Source organism: Pteropus medius, unplaced genomic scaffold (assembly GCF_902729225.1).
Source record: "Pteropus medius unplaced genomic scaffold, Ma_sr-lr_union100, whole genome shotgun sequence".
NCBI classification, from domain to species: Eukaryota; Metazoa; Chordata; class Mammalia; order Chiroptera; family Pteropodidae; genus Pteropus; species Pteropus medius.
The window spans coordinates 19,432,614-19,450,640 of NW_024344378.1; the positions used below are offsets into that span (position 1 = coordinate 19,432,614).

General features: G+C 40.9%; 1 protein-coding gene across 3 annotated transcripts in view; it reads left to right on the forward strand.

Moving 5' to 3' along the window:
• Positions 1 to 17,740, forward strand: part of ARMH3 (armadillo like helical domain containing 3) — a 148,194-nt gene extending 130,454 nt beyond the window's left edge. For 2 of the 3 annotated variants that reach the window (XM_039871410.1, XM_039871409.1), the window contains exons 25-26: positions 13,725 to 13,841; positions 16,069 to 16,286. In XM_039871410.1, the coding sequence (XP_039727344.1) occupies positions 13,725 to 13,841; positions 16,069 to 16,161 (210 nt within the window). In that variant the 3' untranslated portion in view covers positions 16,162 to 16,286. Of the gene's footprint in view, positions 1 to 13,724; positions 13,842 to 16,068 lie in introns of all 3 variants that reach the window. The other variant, XM_039871407.1, reaches the window with a different exon arrangement.
• The last annotated feature ends 287 nt before the right edge of the window (positions 17,741 to 18,027 follow it).

Sequence of the window (18,027 nt, forward strand, 5' to 3'; positions counted from 1 at the left end):
GAACCTTGATTAGATGTCCTTGGACAGGGCAGATTCTGTAAATCCCTGAACTTGGCAAATGATTGAGTTTGTAAGCAAGTCTAAGGAAGTACATCACTCTAAAAAACCTCACATGGCTAGTGCCCAGCTGAAAATGATTCCAAATACTGTTGATTTCTACCTCGGGTTTATTTAATTTGTCAAGGAGGAAGGCCAAAGGTGGAGGAATAGAGGGGAGAAAATGCAAGGAATCCTTGGCATTGTCAAAATACTAAGAACTCCTAGCTTAGAGTTACTGATATATTGGTCTGCATCATTGTGTGTGTGTGTGTGTGTGTGTGTGTGTGTGTGTGTGTGTGTTTAATTTTATATTTGTTTCAAGTATACATTGGTTAGACATTTATATAGTTTATGAAGTGATTCCCCCCGATTACTCTAGCACCCATCTGGCTCTACACACAGCCGTTACAATACTGTTGACTATGCTGTACTCTACATCCCTGTGACTGTTTTGTAACTACTAATTTGTACTTCTTCATCCCTTCACACTTTTCACCCAGCTTCCCAACACCCTCCTCTCTAGCAATCACCAGATTATCCTCTGTATCTGTGTCTGTTTTCATTTAATTTGTTCTTTTTGTTCCTTAGATTCCACATATAAGTGAAATCATATGGTATTTATCTCTCTGTCTGACTTATTTCACTCAGCATAATACCCTCTAGGTCCATTCACATCCTTGCAAATGGTAGGATTTCATTATGGCTGAGTGATATTCTATTGTATATATGTACTATAACTTCTTTATCCAGTCATTTATTGAGTGTGAATCATTCATGCTCCAACCAAAAATGGAATAAGACCAAAAACATAAGCTTATCACCATGGCCATACATTTTTGTTTGACTAGTCATGATTTACTGGACTTATTTTTTATTTAACTTTATTGAGGTATAGTTAGAATACAATAAAATATATTTATGTAACCACCACCACCACTACCACTAGCATCAGCACCACAAAAAAAGCCTGCTAATATTTTGATTGGAATTGGATTAACTTTATAGGTCAACTTGGAGGAGAATTTACACTAATATTATTTCAAATCCATGAACGTAATATTCATTAATATCCATTAATTTAGATCTTTTAATTTTTCTCATTAATGTTTCATAGTTTTTAGCATACTGTTTTGGACCTATTTTGTTCAGTCTGTCCCTAAATATTTCATTTTTATGTTATATAAATGGTATTTTTAAATTGATTTCCAATTGTTTTTTTGCTAGCATATAGAAATATATTTTATTTTTTTTTTAGAAATATATTTTTAAATTAACCTTTTCCCCTGTAACTTCGATAAACTTAAACTCATATATTTGTTCTTTTTTTAATCTTTAGAATTTTTTGTCCTCACAATGATATTGTGTATAAATAAATTTAGTTTTACTGTTTTCTTTAAAATCTGTATGCCTTTGTTTTTTTATTTCTTTATAACACTGGCTAGGGCTGCCAGTACAATACTGAAGTGGTAAGAGTAGACAGATCTTCAGGGGAAAGCATTTGGTCTTTCATCGTTAAGTAATGTGTTAGCTATAAGTTTTCATAGATTCCCTTTATTAGGTTGAGGGAATTTCCTTTTATTCTAAGTTTGTTGAGAGTTTTTATTATGAATTGTGTTTAATTTTGTCAGTGTTTTTTCTGCATATGTTGAGATCATATGGATTTTTTTCTTTTATTCTGTTAGTATAGTGACTGGATTCTTAAATATTACTCCAACTTTACATTCCTGGGATAAAACCTTCTTGATCATGATATAGTATTTAGTTTGTATATTATAAAATTTGAGTTTCTAATACTGTGTTGATTATTTTTGTGTCACTGTTTATGAGGAATATTAGTTCATAGTTTCTTGTGATGCCTTTGGTTTTGGTATTAGAATAATGCCGCTCTATCAAATGAGTTGGTGAGTATTCCCTTATTTTTAAAAAGAGTTTGTGTAGGCTTGGTATTAGTTTTTGCTTATAATTAATAGAATTTACTAGCAAAGGCAACTAGACCTAGAATTTTCTTTGTGGGAAGACTTTTTACCCAACATAATTTTTATTGTGAAAAATTTTAATCATAAAGTTGAAAAAATTGTACAGCGAATGCCAATATAACCACCACCTATATCCTCACTGATTTTCTTTTTTTTCTTGTTTTTTATTTTATTGATTTATATGATTATCTTTGTTATTTCCTTCTGTTTGCTTTGAATTTAATTTGTTCTTTTTCTGATTTCTTAAGTGGAAACTTAGTTCACTGATTTTAATTCTTATTTTCTAATATAAAATGTAGTGCTATAAATTTCCCATGTTAATAACAACATCCCACAAATTTTGGTATGCTCTGTTTTCATTTTCATTCATTTCAAAATGTTTTCTCATTTCTTTTGTGATATTTAGAAGTGTGTTATTTTGTTATTTAGAGATTGCTATTAATTTCTTATTTAATTCTCTGGTAGACAGAAAATATATTCCATGTGATTTCGGTCCTTTTAAATTTATTGAGATTTGTTTTATGGTCCAGCCTATGGTCTGTCTTGTTGAATGTTCTATGTACATTTTAAAAGAATATGTACTCTGCAATTGTTAAGTAGAAATTTCTGTATATGTCTTAGGTCAAGTTAGTTGGTAATGTTTAAATCTTCAATCTTTTTATATTTTCTGTCTACTCATTCTATCAATTACTGAGAGAAGTATTGAAACCTGCAATTAGTAGACTAGTAACCATAGACTTCTTTATTCTTTTAGTTCTGTCAATTTTGCTTCATTCAGAATTTTGAAGTTCTTTTATTAGGTGTACATATATAGAGAATTGTCTTAATGAACTGACCCCTTTAACATTATGAAATTTTACTCTTTAGGCCTGATAATATTCCTTGTTTTGAAGTCTCCTTTGTCAGATTTTAATATAGCAATTCTGCTTTATTTCAATTAGTGTTTATATAGCATCTTTTTATTTCTTCATACTTTCAGCCCGTCTGTGTCTTTATATTTTAGGTGGATTTCTTTCAGACATCCATAATTGGGTCTTGATTTTATATCCAGTCTAACAATCTCTGCCTTTTAGTTGAAGTGTTACATTTAATTCATCAATACGGCTGAGTTAAAATCTACCATCTTGCTTTTGTTTTCTCTCATCAGTTCTTCATTCATTTTTTTTCTTTTTTTGCCTTCTCTTGGACTGAGTTTTGTTTAGTACTGCATTTTATGTCCACTGTTTACTTTTTAGCTATACCTATTCTTTTTTTGTTTGTTTTTAGTCTTTGCTCTAGGGCTTACAATATACATTTTTAACTTATCACAGTGTACCTTCAAGATAATGTCATATGACAGACTCCGAGCTGCCCGCACTTTTCTCTTTAAGTGTGTACTTTCACTTTAGTAAACTTGCACTTTCCTGCTTAAAAAATAATAATAATAATAATGTTGTATGACTTCATGTAACATGTAATAACCCTGCAACAGTGTATTTCCATTTGCCCCTCTCCTCTCCTTTGTACTGTGTTGTCATACATTTTTCTTCAATAACATTACATTGTTATTAGTTTTTGCTTGAAAGAGTCAATTATCTTTTTTTCCTCGGTTTTAAATTTACATAAATGTGTATTTATCATTTCTGGCATTCTTTATTCCTGTTTACAGAACCAGATAACATAGTTTTCCTTCTGCCAGAACTTCTTTTAACATCTGTTGTAGTGTTGGCAATACACTCTCTCAAATTGTTTGTTTGAAAAGGTCTTTATTCCACCCTCATTTCTGAAGGATGATTTTGCTGGATATAGAATTCTAGGTTAACAGTATTTTTGTCTTTTGGCAGATATCATTCCATTGCTTTCTGGCTTGCACAGTTTCTGACAAGAAGTGCGAATACTTATCTTTATTCCTCTGGATGTAATGTGATTATTTTCCCCTTCTGATAGCTTTATTGCTGATTTTCAGCAATTTGATTATCAGGTGTGTTACATCTTCCATTTTGCTCCTTGTTTTTTCATGGTTGTCTTTAAATACTTGAACATTTATAATAGCTCTTTAAATGTTCTTGTTCTAATTCCATCATCTCATTTCTGGATCTATTTCTATTGACTGATGTTTCTCTTGATTATGAGTCACATTTTTCTGCTTCTTGACATAACTGGTAATTTTTTCTTATTGGATACTGGCCATTGTGAATGTTATGTGGTCGAGTGCTAGATTTTTTTGTCTTTCTTTCTTAAATAGTGTTGGACTTTATTCAGGAAGACAGGTAAATTATTAATGGAGCAGCATGATCCTTTTGAAATGTCTGTTTTTTGGCTTGGTGACCTTTTTTTTCGCCCAGTTTTATTGACATACAGCACTGCATATTTAAGGTGTATAGCATAATGACTTGACTTATATATGTTGTGAAATAATTACCACAGTGAGATTAGTTCACATGCATTATCTCATATAGATATAAAAAAATATTTTTTTTTCCCTTGTGATGGGCATTCTTAGGATTTACTTTCTTAACAGCTTTCATATGTATCATACAGCAGTGCTAACTATAGTCATGTTGTTTATTATATCCCCGGTACTTATTTATCTTACACCCAGAAGTTTGTACCTTTTAAACCACCTTCATCCATGAAACTTCTTTTTAATATATGAGTAGGTTTAGGAGAGATTTTACTCTAGGGCTAGTTTAGTTCCATTACTAAAGTGTAACTGTTCTGGCGTCTCTTTTAACGATTGTAGGAATTTAACAGGTACTTTTCATTCTGATTGCTCAAAACTCAGACACCGCCCAGTCCTGTGTGAGCTCTGAGAATTGTTCAGCTTACAAATCCTCAGGCATTTTTTTGTCTGACCTGGTTGAGTTTTACCCTACACCTGTAATCCTTATGATCAGCAACAGATTCAGTGAGAACAGTTGAAACTTCTGAAGCTCTTTTCTTTGCTTAATATCCTCCTCTCTGGTAAGCTGCCTCACAAGTTCCAGCCACCTCTGCCTCCCCAAACTCCAGTGTGTTACCTTATCCCAGCAAGACGTTCATGCTTACCCGTGTTTTCTTTCTCAGGATTCCTGTCCTGCGCTGCCTGTTGTCTAGTGTCAGAAAAGAGTTCTGTCTTTCCCAGTTCTCGGTTACTCCATCATGACGTGGAAGTCCTGAACTGTTTTAAAATATTAGGATATACACAGAGTTACCCAGTTGAATTTTTTCAGTTTCACACACTTTTCAGAGAACCTTCCCTTGCTTTGATTATTCATATATATTGTCCCATTTTACTTCATTCTCTTTCTTCCTTCCTCTTTTTTCAATACTAGAGGGGAGAGTCTTAAATTGATATTGAAAACAGTATATATAGGAGCATTTTAATACCCTTTTTAAGATAATCCACTAAAAGTTATCTCTCTCTTTCCCCACTTTTCCCTTTTTTCTTGAGCCCAGTTTCCAGCCTTACATTGGTTGTTTACAAAGGCTCAACTCTCAAATCTTTCAAAACAGCAAGGAGAATTGAAACATGAAGCTCTTAGGTAGCTGATATTTTATCCTTTTAGTTGTCTGCTTGGTCATTATGCCTCTTTTAGGCCTTGTTCATCTGGACATGACTAAACTTTGTACTGTATAAAAGAAGGTTAAGCGGATAGCATCTGAAGAAAGCCGACAGTCTTCTCTGGATAGAGACTGGATAGAGAAGCTTCTCATGGAGCTCATGAATCTAATTGTTTCTTCTCCTTGTCTTTTGAGATGCCAGTCTTTTGGTTACTGTATAAAAACAAATGCTAAAATTAGCTTAGCAAGACTTTGAACCTGGCTATTCAAAGATCACCATATGTGTCTGTTTAGATGGTTTTAGACAGTTGCAAGTACAGTGCACAGTTAAGCTTAATTTGTGTAGTTGAAAATCGTTGCTAAATTGAACACACCTCACAAGGGCATTTCAGAGTGGATCAAACCTGACTTATAAGAAATTGAAACTATAGATTGTGTGTTTTGGCAATAAAGTGACGTTCTTTCCCAGCCTTTCATCCTTTTGCTCATCTTTTGTGCCAGACTTTTTTTTTTTCCCCCTGTATCAGAGTTAGCTTGAAGAATCTGCCCTTGAGGTGATATAGGCCCAGAAGGAACCTAAGCTCTCAGTGTCAGAGTCACAAGCCTATTAGAGCTGATAGCCCTCCTTACAGCTGCTATCTCAGGGCACTGTTCACTTGTGGAGAATTCTGTGCTCAGAATTAGCTGACACAGTAAAATGAAGGAGGTGGTAGACAGAAGAGACCTTGGGTTCTTAATTATACCTGTATTAAAAGGCATGACACAATTTCAACCAGCCTGCCCATTCACTGGTTAGTTTTGCAGCTGACTCCAAACCACACTTAATGCTACTGGCTCAGCCCTATTATGTTCTTACATCTGTGGGTGTGCCTTTCCATGGTGGTTTATCTTGATTCTCCATTTTGCTTTTTGGGTCTCTCAAGGCGGAACTTGGCTCTGAGGACTTTAGAAGCCTATCAGAGTGCTGAGAACAGTGCTGGGTGTACTATAGTGGCCTAATTCTAATCTTATTATGTGACCTTGATGAGAAATTCCTTTCCTTCTTGGTTGGGCCTGCGTGTTACTAAATTAGTCCACAAACATGTTGAAGTTTCTTAGGACTCTTAGGTGTTGTGGAAAATCTATAATGTAACACTGGGTCTCTTTCTTCAGAGTGCTGAAAATCAGCTGTGACACAATTTCAGTGAGGAACTCAATTGTAGGAGCATGTGTGTTTCTTCAGGAGAGGGCCTGCCACTCTGTCGGTGTACGCATGCTAACACACAAACCTTAAAGCAGTGTGTTCTTCCTTCCACAGGAAATCCCTCATTGGTACTCCTGTAGAGGACAGGTCTCTACCAGAAAATCAGGGAGGGGAGCATCTGCTCATTTATGGCAGGGGTTGGAATTTAGGGTCCTAAAAAGCAGTTATTCATGGAGTCACATTAAAATGAAAGAGATAATAATAACAGCTACAGTTATTAAGCACTTTCTGTGTGTCAAGCAGTATGCTTGGCACTTTATATTCATTGCCTATGTAATCCTCACAACCAGCCTTATATGATGAATGAACATTATTATTATCCCCATTTTACAAATGAGGAAAGTAATTCTCACAACCAGCTCTATATGATGAATGAACATTATTATTATTATTATTTTACAGATGAGGAAAGTAAGGCTCACCCATTTCCACCCTGCTAGTAAGTGGTGGAGCTAGGATATGAGTTCAGGCAGGCTGACTCTAGAGCCATACTCTTAACTGTGTTAACTTAAAAATTCCTGGGTATTGGTTGAAATACTTTTTCAGGGCCCAGGCACAGCTAGACTCAGTAGTGAGGTTTTCCAAGGTCTTTACTTGGAAAACATTTTGCAGTGCTTCTTATTTAGCTTTAACTAGTCTCGAATTTGGAAGAATAAATACAAATTATGGAGGAAATTAGCTTCTCTATCACCAGAATTCCCCCATCAAAGGTGTCCAACACCCAACCACCACTTAACTTAGTTGTGAGAATGCCACTGAGGGCTGTCCTTAGACTGGAGAAATTGCAAGATTAGTGACAGACCTTTATTACTTCTGGGAGAAAAAAAAGTTGTTCCTCATTGGGAGACAAATAACCAGTTCTGGGGAAAGTCTGGTTTGGAGAAAGTAGAGGAAAAATGGGATGCTAGATTAATTAGGTCCCTTCAGAGAAAATGAAAGATCAGACCCTCTGGTGGTTTCTCTTCAGTCTCTTGCCAAAATTATAGAGTATTTCAGCCCTATAAGAAATTTAGAGAAGGGAGATAGGCATGCCCTGAGTAGGTCATTTTCATTTTTATAGTAAAAGATATCTTCATTTGAATTTGAGGAAGTTTACTGGGTGGAAGAAGGAAACAGTCTTCCTGGTTGAGAAATGGTATATTTGACTTACGTGTTCCTCCAAGGATGATGAGAGGAAGACCTCGGTTTTTAATTAATATAAAAATTGCCTGCAGCTACTTGGACCTACCTGTCCTCTCTCACAGACCCATTTACCACTGACCATTATTGAAGCCCTGCCTGATCTGTGCTCAGCACTATTTCTTTTAGAGATAGGACATTGTGCTAGAGCAATGAACAGTTTAGAATAGTAGCATGAAGAGCAAACCTGATTATTCAGACCTCGTTGGTTCTGTGAGCACCAGGAGTGAGAGATGAACTTCATTTCCCAACAACTTGCCATGGAACAAATTCTTTCATTATTTCTCCATCATCACCTTTCAGAATAAGCAGTACCCAGTCAGCTCCCTGTAACCAATAAGAGAGAGAAGCAAAGGCAGTGTCCAGACTTATGCCTGGTAATGCTCTTGTTTGTGATTTTAGAACCCGATCTCTCAAGCTGTCCTTTTTTGCTTTTTGGAAGAAATGAGGCCAAAAAAAATCATACTCTCTAGTGAATAAATATCTGAAATAGAGCAAATGGCCAAAATCTAATGAGATAGATAGAGATTATTATGAAAAATCCTCTAAAAAGCCTTCATCTTCTTTCCACCTTGAAACTACTCTATTTCAAATTATCCAGAGATTGATTTTTCTATGATTAGGAATTTGGCTGGGTTAAAACAGAATAGCATGGAAGTGAGAACAGAGTGCTTATTCCAGTCTCTTTTGGAGAATGGAAAGATGGTCTTAAGGTATGAGCATTCATTGCAGAAGAGATTCATTGAATCCTTTTAACACTCACCCTACCCAGGAGATCACTTGATAGCTGTAGCCAAAGAAGCCCAGTTGGTTAAAGACCTTTGAATTTCAAACTTCTAAATGGGTATTAATTAATTAAAATAGAAACCAAAACTAGATTTTGCTGATGAGCTTGGAGTGGTCTATAAAATTTTGTTGGTGGTTTATACCAACTACAAAAGGGCTTAGCTGCTGCTTTTTTTTTGGAAATTGACAAGTCCTGGAGCCTCGAGGACCTCGAAGTCATTAACGCTCAAATACCAAACCAGCCTTCACTCGTGCTCTGCAGATCATGCTTCCCACTGCTTAGGAGTGGATTGGAATTATTTGAATGTTTGTTCTCTGAGAGATCAAGTTTAGCTCCTAAACTCAGGAACATGCCCCAAGTTAAACTAGTCTGCCAGTATAGGAAGAGCACTGGATTAGGAGTGAGAAAATTGTTTTCCAATCCCAGCTTTGTGTCTTTGGGCAGTTTATAATCTTTCTGGACATCTGTTTCTTCATCTGTAAGATGAAGGCCATGAATTAGGTAGGAGATTTCCAAGGTTCCTTGTAAAACTATTATTTCTGTGGTTCTACCCCTGTGCTCACACTCTGGCAAAAAGAGGTATGGTTGCCTTCCATATCACCCTCCTTAAATATTAGTGATAACTCAAGACCCTTCTGGCCACCATTTAACTACCTGATTCATCTTATTTGAATACATCAAATACTTTCCATTTTTCTTCTTTGTTTCCTTCTCAATCGCCTTCATTCATTTGGCACCTTCTATTTGTTAGATGCTATCATTTATATTTTTATGTTTATTTCATATATTATCTCTAATCTTCATAATATTATAAGAAAATATGATGACTCTTTTACAGATAAAGAAACTAAAGCTCAGATAGGTCAAAGCCTTATAACTAGTAATATTTCCTATTCTATAAGAAGTTTCGGTAAGTCTCTATTGGTATCTTGTGGTTTCATTCTCATTTGGCACCTTGGCAGAGAAGGCCATACATGTTGTCTAGGCTGGGAGTGGGCTGGTGGCAACCTTAAATACTCTCCCCTAATAGGTTATACTATAGATGTCATTTCAAACTGAGAAGGTAATGAACACAAGCTTGCTGACAGGTCACATCCTATTACTTAGTTGTCCCCCAGTTCTCATTCTACTGAGAATTCAGTCCAACGGAGATTTGAGACTAAACAGACTAAACAGCAAAGCCATCAGACATCAAGATTGTATAGCCATTGTCAGAAACTTTTCCAACTTGACTATTCTTTGCTGATATCTTCAGGCTAGAAGTTATTTCCCATTTCAAAGGCTCTGTTAAAAGAAAAATGGGCACAGGTCACTAAATAGTCCTTGAGGAATGTGCATTGTGTGTACTAGGGGGAGGGTATATGTGTGTCTGAAACTTTGTCAGCAATTTCGAACTAACTGTGCACTGGGATCTCTCTCCTTCCCCATCCTGATGTGGCCAAGAGCCTCATAACCTATATGATGCAAGGCTGACCTCTGTGGGTATCTCTGCTCAGTTTATCCTTAGCACTGCCAAAATTGTTAAGGTTGGCAGTGGGTACTGGGCATTCTCTGACTTCTAATGACACATTGCCATTTACTCTCAGTATAGTGAAGTCATTATGGGAAACCTATTTTCATATTGAATAGAGAAATTAGGTTTTCTCCTCACCAGAATCTGCCATATGAATGAAGATGTGTAAGGCCCTAGGTGCTGGCTTATTAATGGTTAAAACTATCTGGGAATGAGAACTACCAAATGCCCCTTGTCACCAGAAAGAAGCTTTCATCATAAAATTAGTAACCATTTATAGACTGTTCATAGGTGCCAGACATTGGACAGTCATCTCATTTCATCCTCCCATCAGCCTTATGAAGTAGATAGTGTTATCCCCATTTTACAGATAAGAAAACCGAGGCTCAAAGAGACTAAGTAATGTGTATGTGTTTACATAGCTCATTAGTGGTCCATGGGACTGAAATTCAAGTCTCTCTAACCTCATAGCCTAGTCAGGCCCCTTCCCCTCCAGAGACCTCAGGGAAGGGATTTTGGTTCTCTGCTCCTCCCAGTCTGTTTTTCCCTAAACTGAGGCCATTTGTTTCTTCCACTTAAATTCAGATGATGCTCCTTTGTATTGAAGAATCATTTATGCACATAGACTCTTTAAGATAGTTTGAAATAGGTAGATACTTCCTGGGCTGTGAAGGCAGTTACTCTTGAGTCCAAGGAGCTGTCCAGGTACCTGTGTATCCATTGGGATGATAATGTTCCATCAATTATTTGTTACTTTCAAGAACACAAAACTTTTATTCCCATATCATTTTAGGACGATGAAGTCAAGTTCCATTTTATACAGAGAAGGGCTGAGGCTCAGAGAGGTTAGATGACTTGTCTGAGATCCCATAGTAAGAGTGGGACTCCCAGTTCTGTTCTATCAGGGCCTTGCCAGGAACCAAGGTTCCTGTCTGCAGAGGGTCATAGGTGGGGATAGGAGGACTCTTTAGAGAGCACGTGGCTTATAGATGATTCACTGACTTTGTAGCTATCTTGAGCTGAGGTGGTGGGCATGGTTCTAGGAAGCCCAAAAGTCCAACAGCTGATGAAGTACTGGGTACAAGAGGTGAGCTTGTACCCAGTGTATTAGGGAGGGATCTCAGCCTAGGAGGAGTCAGGAAGGCAGAGACTAAGGCTGCAAATTATGGTAAAACCTAAGGCCTTTAAGTGCAAGGGCACTGGGAGGTTGCCCTCTAAGTGCTGCCCTTGCCACATCCCAGGCCGGTGATGAGTGTAAGTCTCAAATGGGACATGTTCCTCAAGTCTGAATCTACAGAAAGCGAAGTCCCAGACTAGGAAAATACCCTAGTGCTCCAAAGTCCCGATTGGCCTAGAGCCCAGACCTGAGCTTAGAATGTCTTCTTGGGAATTTAAGAGAAAATATGAGAGCAAGAGATGGCAAAGGATGGGTGAACTGAAGGGCAACTTTCCCCTGGGTAAAAGAGGATAAAGAACTAAGGTCTTGACAGGAGGAAAGCTGAGATCACTCATTAGGTCCAGCAAGGCCTCTGGTTTCCTTCTGAGTTGCTGATAGGTCAGGCGCCTTCTTTGCTTTCACCTCCCTGTAAGAAACCAAACTAAACTGTCCTGGAAAAAGCCAACTTTACTGGGAAAGGAAAAATCCCTTTTCTGAGTGAGATCGTAGACCTTCTACTCTGCCCTGGCAAGAAGAGAAAGCCCAGGTGATTGAGGCAGCCTTGCCGGATACAGTATCTCTTGACATGCTGCACCTTCTTTTCAGAAACTGGCTTTAGTGTGGTATTTGTGTTTTGGTACCTGACACCCCTCAGGGAAGGTGGAGCCCAAGTTACTGGGTTTTAGGGATTGCTGATGCTGCTTCTTGTTCATGGTTTGAGAAAGCTTATATTATTCTCTTCTGCCTGGCTCCTGGGGGCTGGTTCCATCCTGGAGGAATTTTGCCTTTTTTCCAGGTTTGAGCTGTTCACTTCTGAGCCAAGACTTTGGCTGTAGATATTCCAGTCACAAGCATAGCTCATGTGCGTGAGAGGACCAGATTACTTTATAGGTGACTGCCATTGCTAGGTACTGGTCCTTCTTACTGGCAGAGGTGACAAATTGAATTAGAAGCAAAGGAGCCAGCCTATACTGGAGTCTGAGATACCTAGCCAGGCAAAGTCATCATAAAGAGCTGAGTGTCTAAGTTATAAGCCTGAAGCCTGGGCCGGACCCTTGCCCTAGCTGTCCATTCTACCCAAACCCTGGGACACAAGCTTTCCCTGTGTTCTCTATCCATACTCTTTCCTCAGAAGTATGTTTGCTACCAAGTGAAGTCTGCCCTGGCACAAGACTGAATTGGTGAGAAGAACAGCACAGACACAGTTTTGCACTCCTTAGGAGTCCATCCTCAGTCCCTCTGACCAGTCCTGACTTTAGCTTATTCCCTTCACCCCTATCTGTTGTTAAAGCTAAGCCTCCCTCATCACTCACTCATTCTTCTAAAGCTCCCTATGGAGCTGGGAGCTCTCCATGACAGAGCTGGGAGCTCTCCATGATGTCATAGACTTCCTTTCTAGGTCAGATCAAGTTGCAAAATAGCTGTCATCTAGATTACCAGAGAAAATAGTCATTCCCTCTCCTGATCTTTCCTTTCTATCCAGCTCATTTCTTCTAACGCGATGTGGTGCCTCTCTTCCTAATTGTCCTTGCCTTTAATTCATGGTCTTATAAACTGAAGTCACATCAAGAATGGCTATGGTAGTCCCTTCCTTTTGTAACCACAAAGATCCAAGGTTCCTGGAGTTAATGGAGGTCTGGATCCCCACCACAAAAAGTCAGAGAGGCATGGTAGGGAAGAGAGACCCCCTCATCAGAACAAAAGATGAAGTGACCTCTAGCTTCATCTAGAGTGTCCCCAATACCCCAAGGCTGAGATACCCAAAAGTTCAATCCAGGCAACAGATAGGAAGACTGAGTTGGCATTGAGAGGTGAAAACAAGTGGCAGATGGTACTGAGGAACATCCCAGGACTGAAGAAATGTGGTTCCCAGAAAGGGAAAAGGAAAGAGACATTGGCAAAGTCTTACTCAGCAACTATGACAGCCTGGCCAGAGAAAGCTGCAGGATATGGCTGAGAATAAATTTATGGTATGAGGACACGGGCAAACTTAAGACACTCACTATTCTGTCACTTCTCATGCTCTTTTACCATACCCAGAGTAAACAGTCCTGGCGGCCAGGCTGGAGTGGTCAGGAAAAGCAAGGAATGGAAGAGATTAGAAAATGGTCTCGGAAACCTGAGGAATTAATTGCTCCCTGTGACCAGGTGTTTTTTCTGTGTGATAAATAGTGAGCAGAGTCTGTCTGTCGGAGGTGTTGTCCCAGACTAAATTCAGTGCAGTAGGGCAGCAGGAGGGGCACGCATTGGGGCCAAGTGATCTAGGGTTTGCGTGATCTAAATCCTCCCTGGCCCTTGACCTCTCCCAGGTGCTGGAGGTAGTGCGAGCCAACTATGACACACTCACACTGAAGCTGCAGGATGGCCTGGACCAGTATGAGCGGTATTCGGAGCAGCACAAGGAAGCTGCCTTCTTCAAAGAGCTGGTGAGTCCGCCCTGCCTCTGTCTCTACCCGTATTTCTTGGGAGCCCTTTCCCAGCAACTGGGTTCTACTATGCAGGTGGGCATCTAGGGAACAACTACAGTTTGCCAAAGGCTGATGAAATAAGACTTCAAGAGTCTGCTAGGATTGGGTGTGTGACTTCTCTTCCAAAGCAGTCTGGGACCAGGCAGTGAGAGAAGATATTCCCCAGGGTACTGGTGCCAGGCTGGGAAGGGTGAGAAGCCTGAGGCAGCATTTGCCCACCTCTCTCCTGCAGCCATGGAAACAACCCTTGCATGATTCCTGCTGGACCTGGGGTTTGACGTGTGTTGTCAGTGGCAGCTCTGGCTCATTACTCCTTATCCTGTCCTCAGAGCAACTAATGAGAGTAATTGTTTTTCTCTTCCTTATATAGTCACTTCCTAAATTTCTAATTCATTCCCGATCTGAGTGCCCTCTCCATCTAATTCTCCAGTCTTCACTCCTTACCTCCATTCCCACTTTCTAATCACTCAGCTTTCTGCAGCCCCCACCCATGGCCACCTGGAGCCAGTGAGCATTTGCTCTGCCTCCTACTCTATTTCCCAGTCAGCATCTCTTCACAGAACTGGACTCTCCGTCCCTGTTGATGGTCCCTCTCCTGTCCTGTGCTCAGAGCTACTGTCAGGAAAAGCTCAGCTTCCCTTTAGTCCTGCCCCTCCGTGGGCATTCTGCTGGGGGCTGAGATCAGGACACGGAGGCCTTCGTACCTGCTTCCCATGTCCTCAGACTCTCCACTGCTGGGGCAGAAATTGAATCAGCCCGGCTTTTACTACTCCATGCGTAGTCTGTGATGAAGGCGCTGGATTTAAGCTCATCTGTCTTGTGCTAAACACAGCCCAGCTCCGACCCCTACCTTACATTCCTGGGATTTTGGACTATACCAGGGTGAGGGAGACATGCTCCAGGGTGAGTTAGTTGGGAAGAGGGAAGCCATTAGTGTAAGAAGATACTTTTTATGGGGTGGTTGGCAGGTCTTTTAGGTTGGTGTTGGAGAACTACCGGGGGCCGAGACTTAATAAAAAGAGTATAGGAGATGAAGAGGGTTGTGGAGGAGAGAGTCAGAGGAGCTCTGTCTCTAGACTCTCTGACAGTGGCCTCTGGCTTACTTAGTTCTTATTATCTGTACCTTTGGCACGGGGAGCAAAGAGGGTCTGGTTAGGTTTGGAGCTAATGAGCTTGAGCTGCCTGCTCTTCGCCATGCTGCCCTTTCCTCTGCTTCCAACCTGACAACTTCATTAGGTTTCCCATAGCAAAGCAGGAATTGAAGGAAAGTGCCCTGAACTTTGGGGCCCAGCACAGATAAATGTTATTTTTCTCCTCCTCTCTCCTTTATCTCTCATACAACGTTCACATCTATTTCCCATGAACGAATCTCCCTCAGGAGTCTGCTAGATTCCTTCTAGAACGCACTCAGAGTAGGAAGTTTGGCCCTCTGACCCCTTCCCCACAGGTCTTTTCCCTTGCTGACACAGGACTACTTCCTGCAAGGTTCTTAGTCTGTGGGTAGAAAGTGTGTGAGGTGAGCAGGGGGGACACAGCAAGGGTATACCCTAGACTTTCCTCTGGAGTGGGGAGGAATCTTTGTAGTATGGAAAGAGTGCTGGGCTAGAAACTGGGGTCCTGCCTCAACCCTGGGACTCACTAGCTGTATGACCTGATCCTGGTCATTGGCCTCCTTGGATCATACTCTTGCCCTCTATGCCAGACAAGGGCTGCATCTAAGCGTTCTTTCTAACCCCCGCAAAAGTAGATAAATACAAAGGGAGAATGAGGAGACTAGAAACACATCCAAAAGAAGGTAGCTCCAGAGCGTGAGTCTGCTAGCATCAGTTTCTCCTCCTCCATCAGACCACTGAGCAGACCAGTGCCGTTCTGCATGGCTGAGGCAAGGACCAAGGCCTGCCCTGCTCTCCTTCCCTGCCTATGCTTGCTTCTGCCCCTTCAGGGGGAGAAGCTCTTCTCATATCCACTAGAGTTTCTGTCTCCCAGCCTCTCTTCTTCCCACTATCTCGGAACTGTTCGCTCATTTGCCTGCAGGAATGATAGCTGTTAAGGGTTTGTTTCTTAAGAGAGAAGTTTCTAGCACAGCTTTTGGCCTTGTGCCTCAGGCACTGCCCTCTACTGTTTGTAACCAACTCTCTCTTTTCTCTTTGCTTGTGCCCTCCTACTTTCCCCCACCCTTTCCCAGGTTCGATCCATTAGCACCAACGTCAGGAGAAACCTGGCCTTCCACACACTCAGCCAGGAAGTCCTGCTCAAAGAATTCTCCACTATCTCCTGAGGCCGTGCATACCTGAGCAGCCACTGACTGCCCTTACCCATGAGGCTTCTGGGATGGAAGGGGAGTGAGGGGAGAGGGGGCTGTCCCCAAAGTTGGAGAACAACACAGATACAGAGTTCTCTCGATAAAGGCCGTACTTCATTGGAACTGGACAGCAGGGGCCAGAAGGGGCAAGCCAGGGATAATCTTATTTGGGGAGGGATGGGTGGGCACAGGGAGAAGCCTTCAGGAATGTAGGGATTTCCAGGGTGGGCTCCCTGGATACCCCTCACATTTCCAATTTAGATTATAAATTGTGGTTACTGACTAATTTTCAGGAGCTGTTGGAGCAAGCCTTAGGCTGATGCCAACACCTTGAGGGTCAATGGCTCTCAAGGCTTCTGAAAAACAGATTAACTCTCAGATGTAAGTGGAACCAGTTCTGCTTTCTTTGGACCTGGGGTTGAGCTGGGCTTGAAATTTGTTTCCCCTGCCCATGCTGGCACTCTGCCTCATCATTAGGACCCTTAGCTCAGGCTTAGGGTAGGGTAAGAATGGAGTACTTTTTTTCTATTTTCTAAATCCAGATCTGACTCCTCTGGTAGACTGGAGATTAGAATTCACTCATTACTCCACCGTCTGGCCACCAATTTCTGGATTTGATCCTTGCTACCAGGAGTACCTATTAGTTTCTCCTGCCTTCCAACCCATTGACTCATCAGCACTATAGGGTCAAAATTTTAGCTTTTCATTTTCAGTCTGGTTTAAACTGTCTTTAGTTGTAGGTGTGTGTGTGTGTGTGTGTGTGTGAAATAAACATCGACAGGTTTTCTGAGCCCTCAGGTGCCTACTTTGCTGGTTCCTTTTCCAGCAGCTTCCCCACCTCCCTAGTAACCCCCTCTGGGAGCCTCTCCTCCCTCCCCATGTTCCACCCCCTCAACCGGCTGTTGTTTACATCCAGCCTGCCTGAGAATTTCCTCTGGGGAGGAATCTGTTCCTGATGTGGTTTGGTGCTGGAAGGGAGAGAACCTGCTGGGGGCAGAGTACCATCCATCTGAAAGAGGCCAGGTGAGCATCATAGAGAGGCTATTCTATTATTCTGGGTGGAGCCAAAGGCAAGTCTCCTGACATTTGGGAAGTGGCCGGTGATTCCTTCTATGGACAGCCTCCAATGGACTACTGCTGGCTTTCCCTACCCCACAGCTGCCTCCGAAGTAGTTGCTGCTCTGAGATCTTTTCCAAAGCACTCTCTAAAGCCCTCAGGATGGCAGGAAACAAGTGGCACAGAAAGAATCTGGAAGTATAGGAATCCAGCAGTGAGCAGGTCTGAGACCTCCCCAGCTGCTGTTCCACTTAAGCTTCAAATCTCTTTGAGATATTTGCTTTCCCAACATTGAAAAGATATGCACTAGTACCAGAGTATCCACCAACATGCTGCCATGTGTAGATTCTTAAAAGATCAGGGACTGGGTCATCTCTGATCACTAGATGGATAGCTCAGCCTAGGGCATTTAGTGTTTTCCACAGTGATAAACCCTAGAGGAACTGGAGCGGGAAGCTGGCGGCAAGTCGAAATTATTAAAAATTTATTTGTATGGGACAGTCTTTTTAGTGTCTTTTTTTTTCTTTCTTAATCTCTGTTACTCAGAACTCATTTCTCAAAGACGGGGTTAAGGTAATCTTCCAGATGCTGGTCCCATGTGGCTAGGGGCCCTTGCTGGTTTTTACAGACTCTCCTGAGTCTCCTGGCCACAGAGAAAGCCAGTTCAGGTCAAAGAGGTGTAGCCTCCCCTGTGTTCTCAGTGGAAGGAGGGAGAAAAGAGCTCCCTTATCTCCAAACTTGGTGTTGAAGAGGCCAGCTGGCCCATTTGGGCTGCTTATGGATTC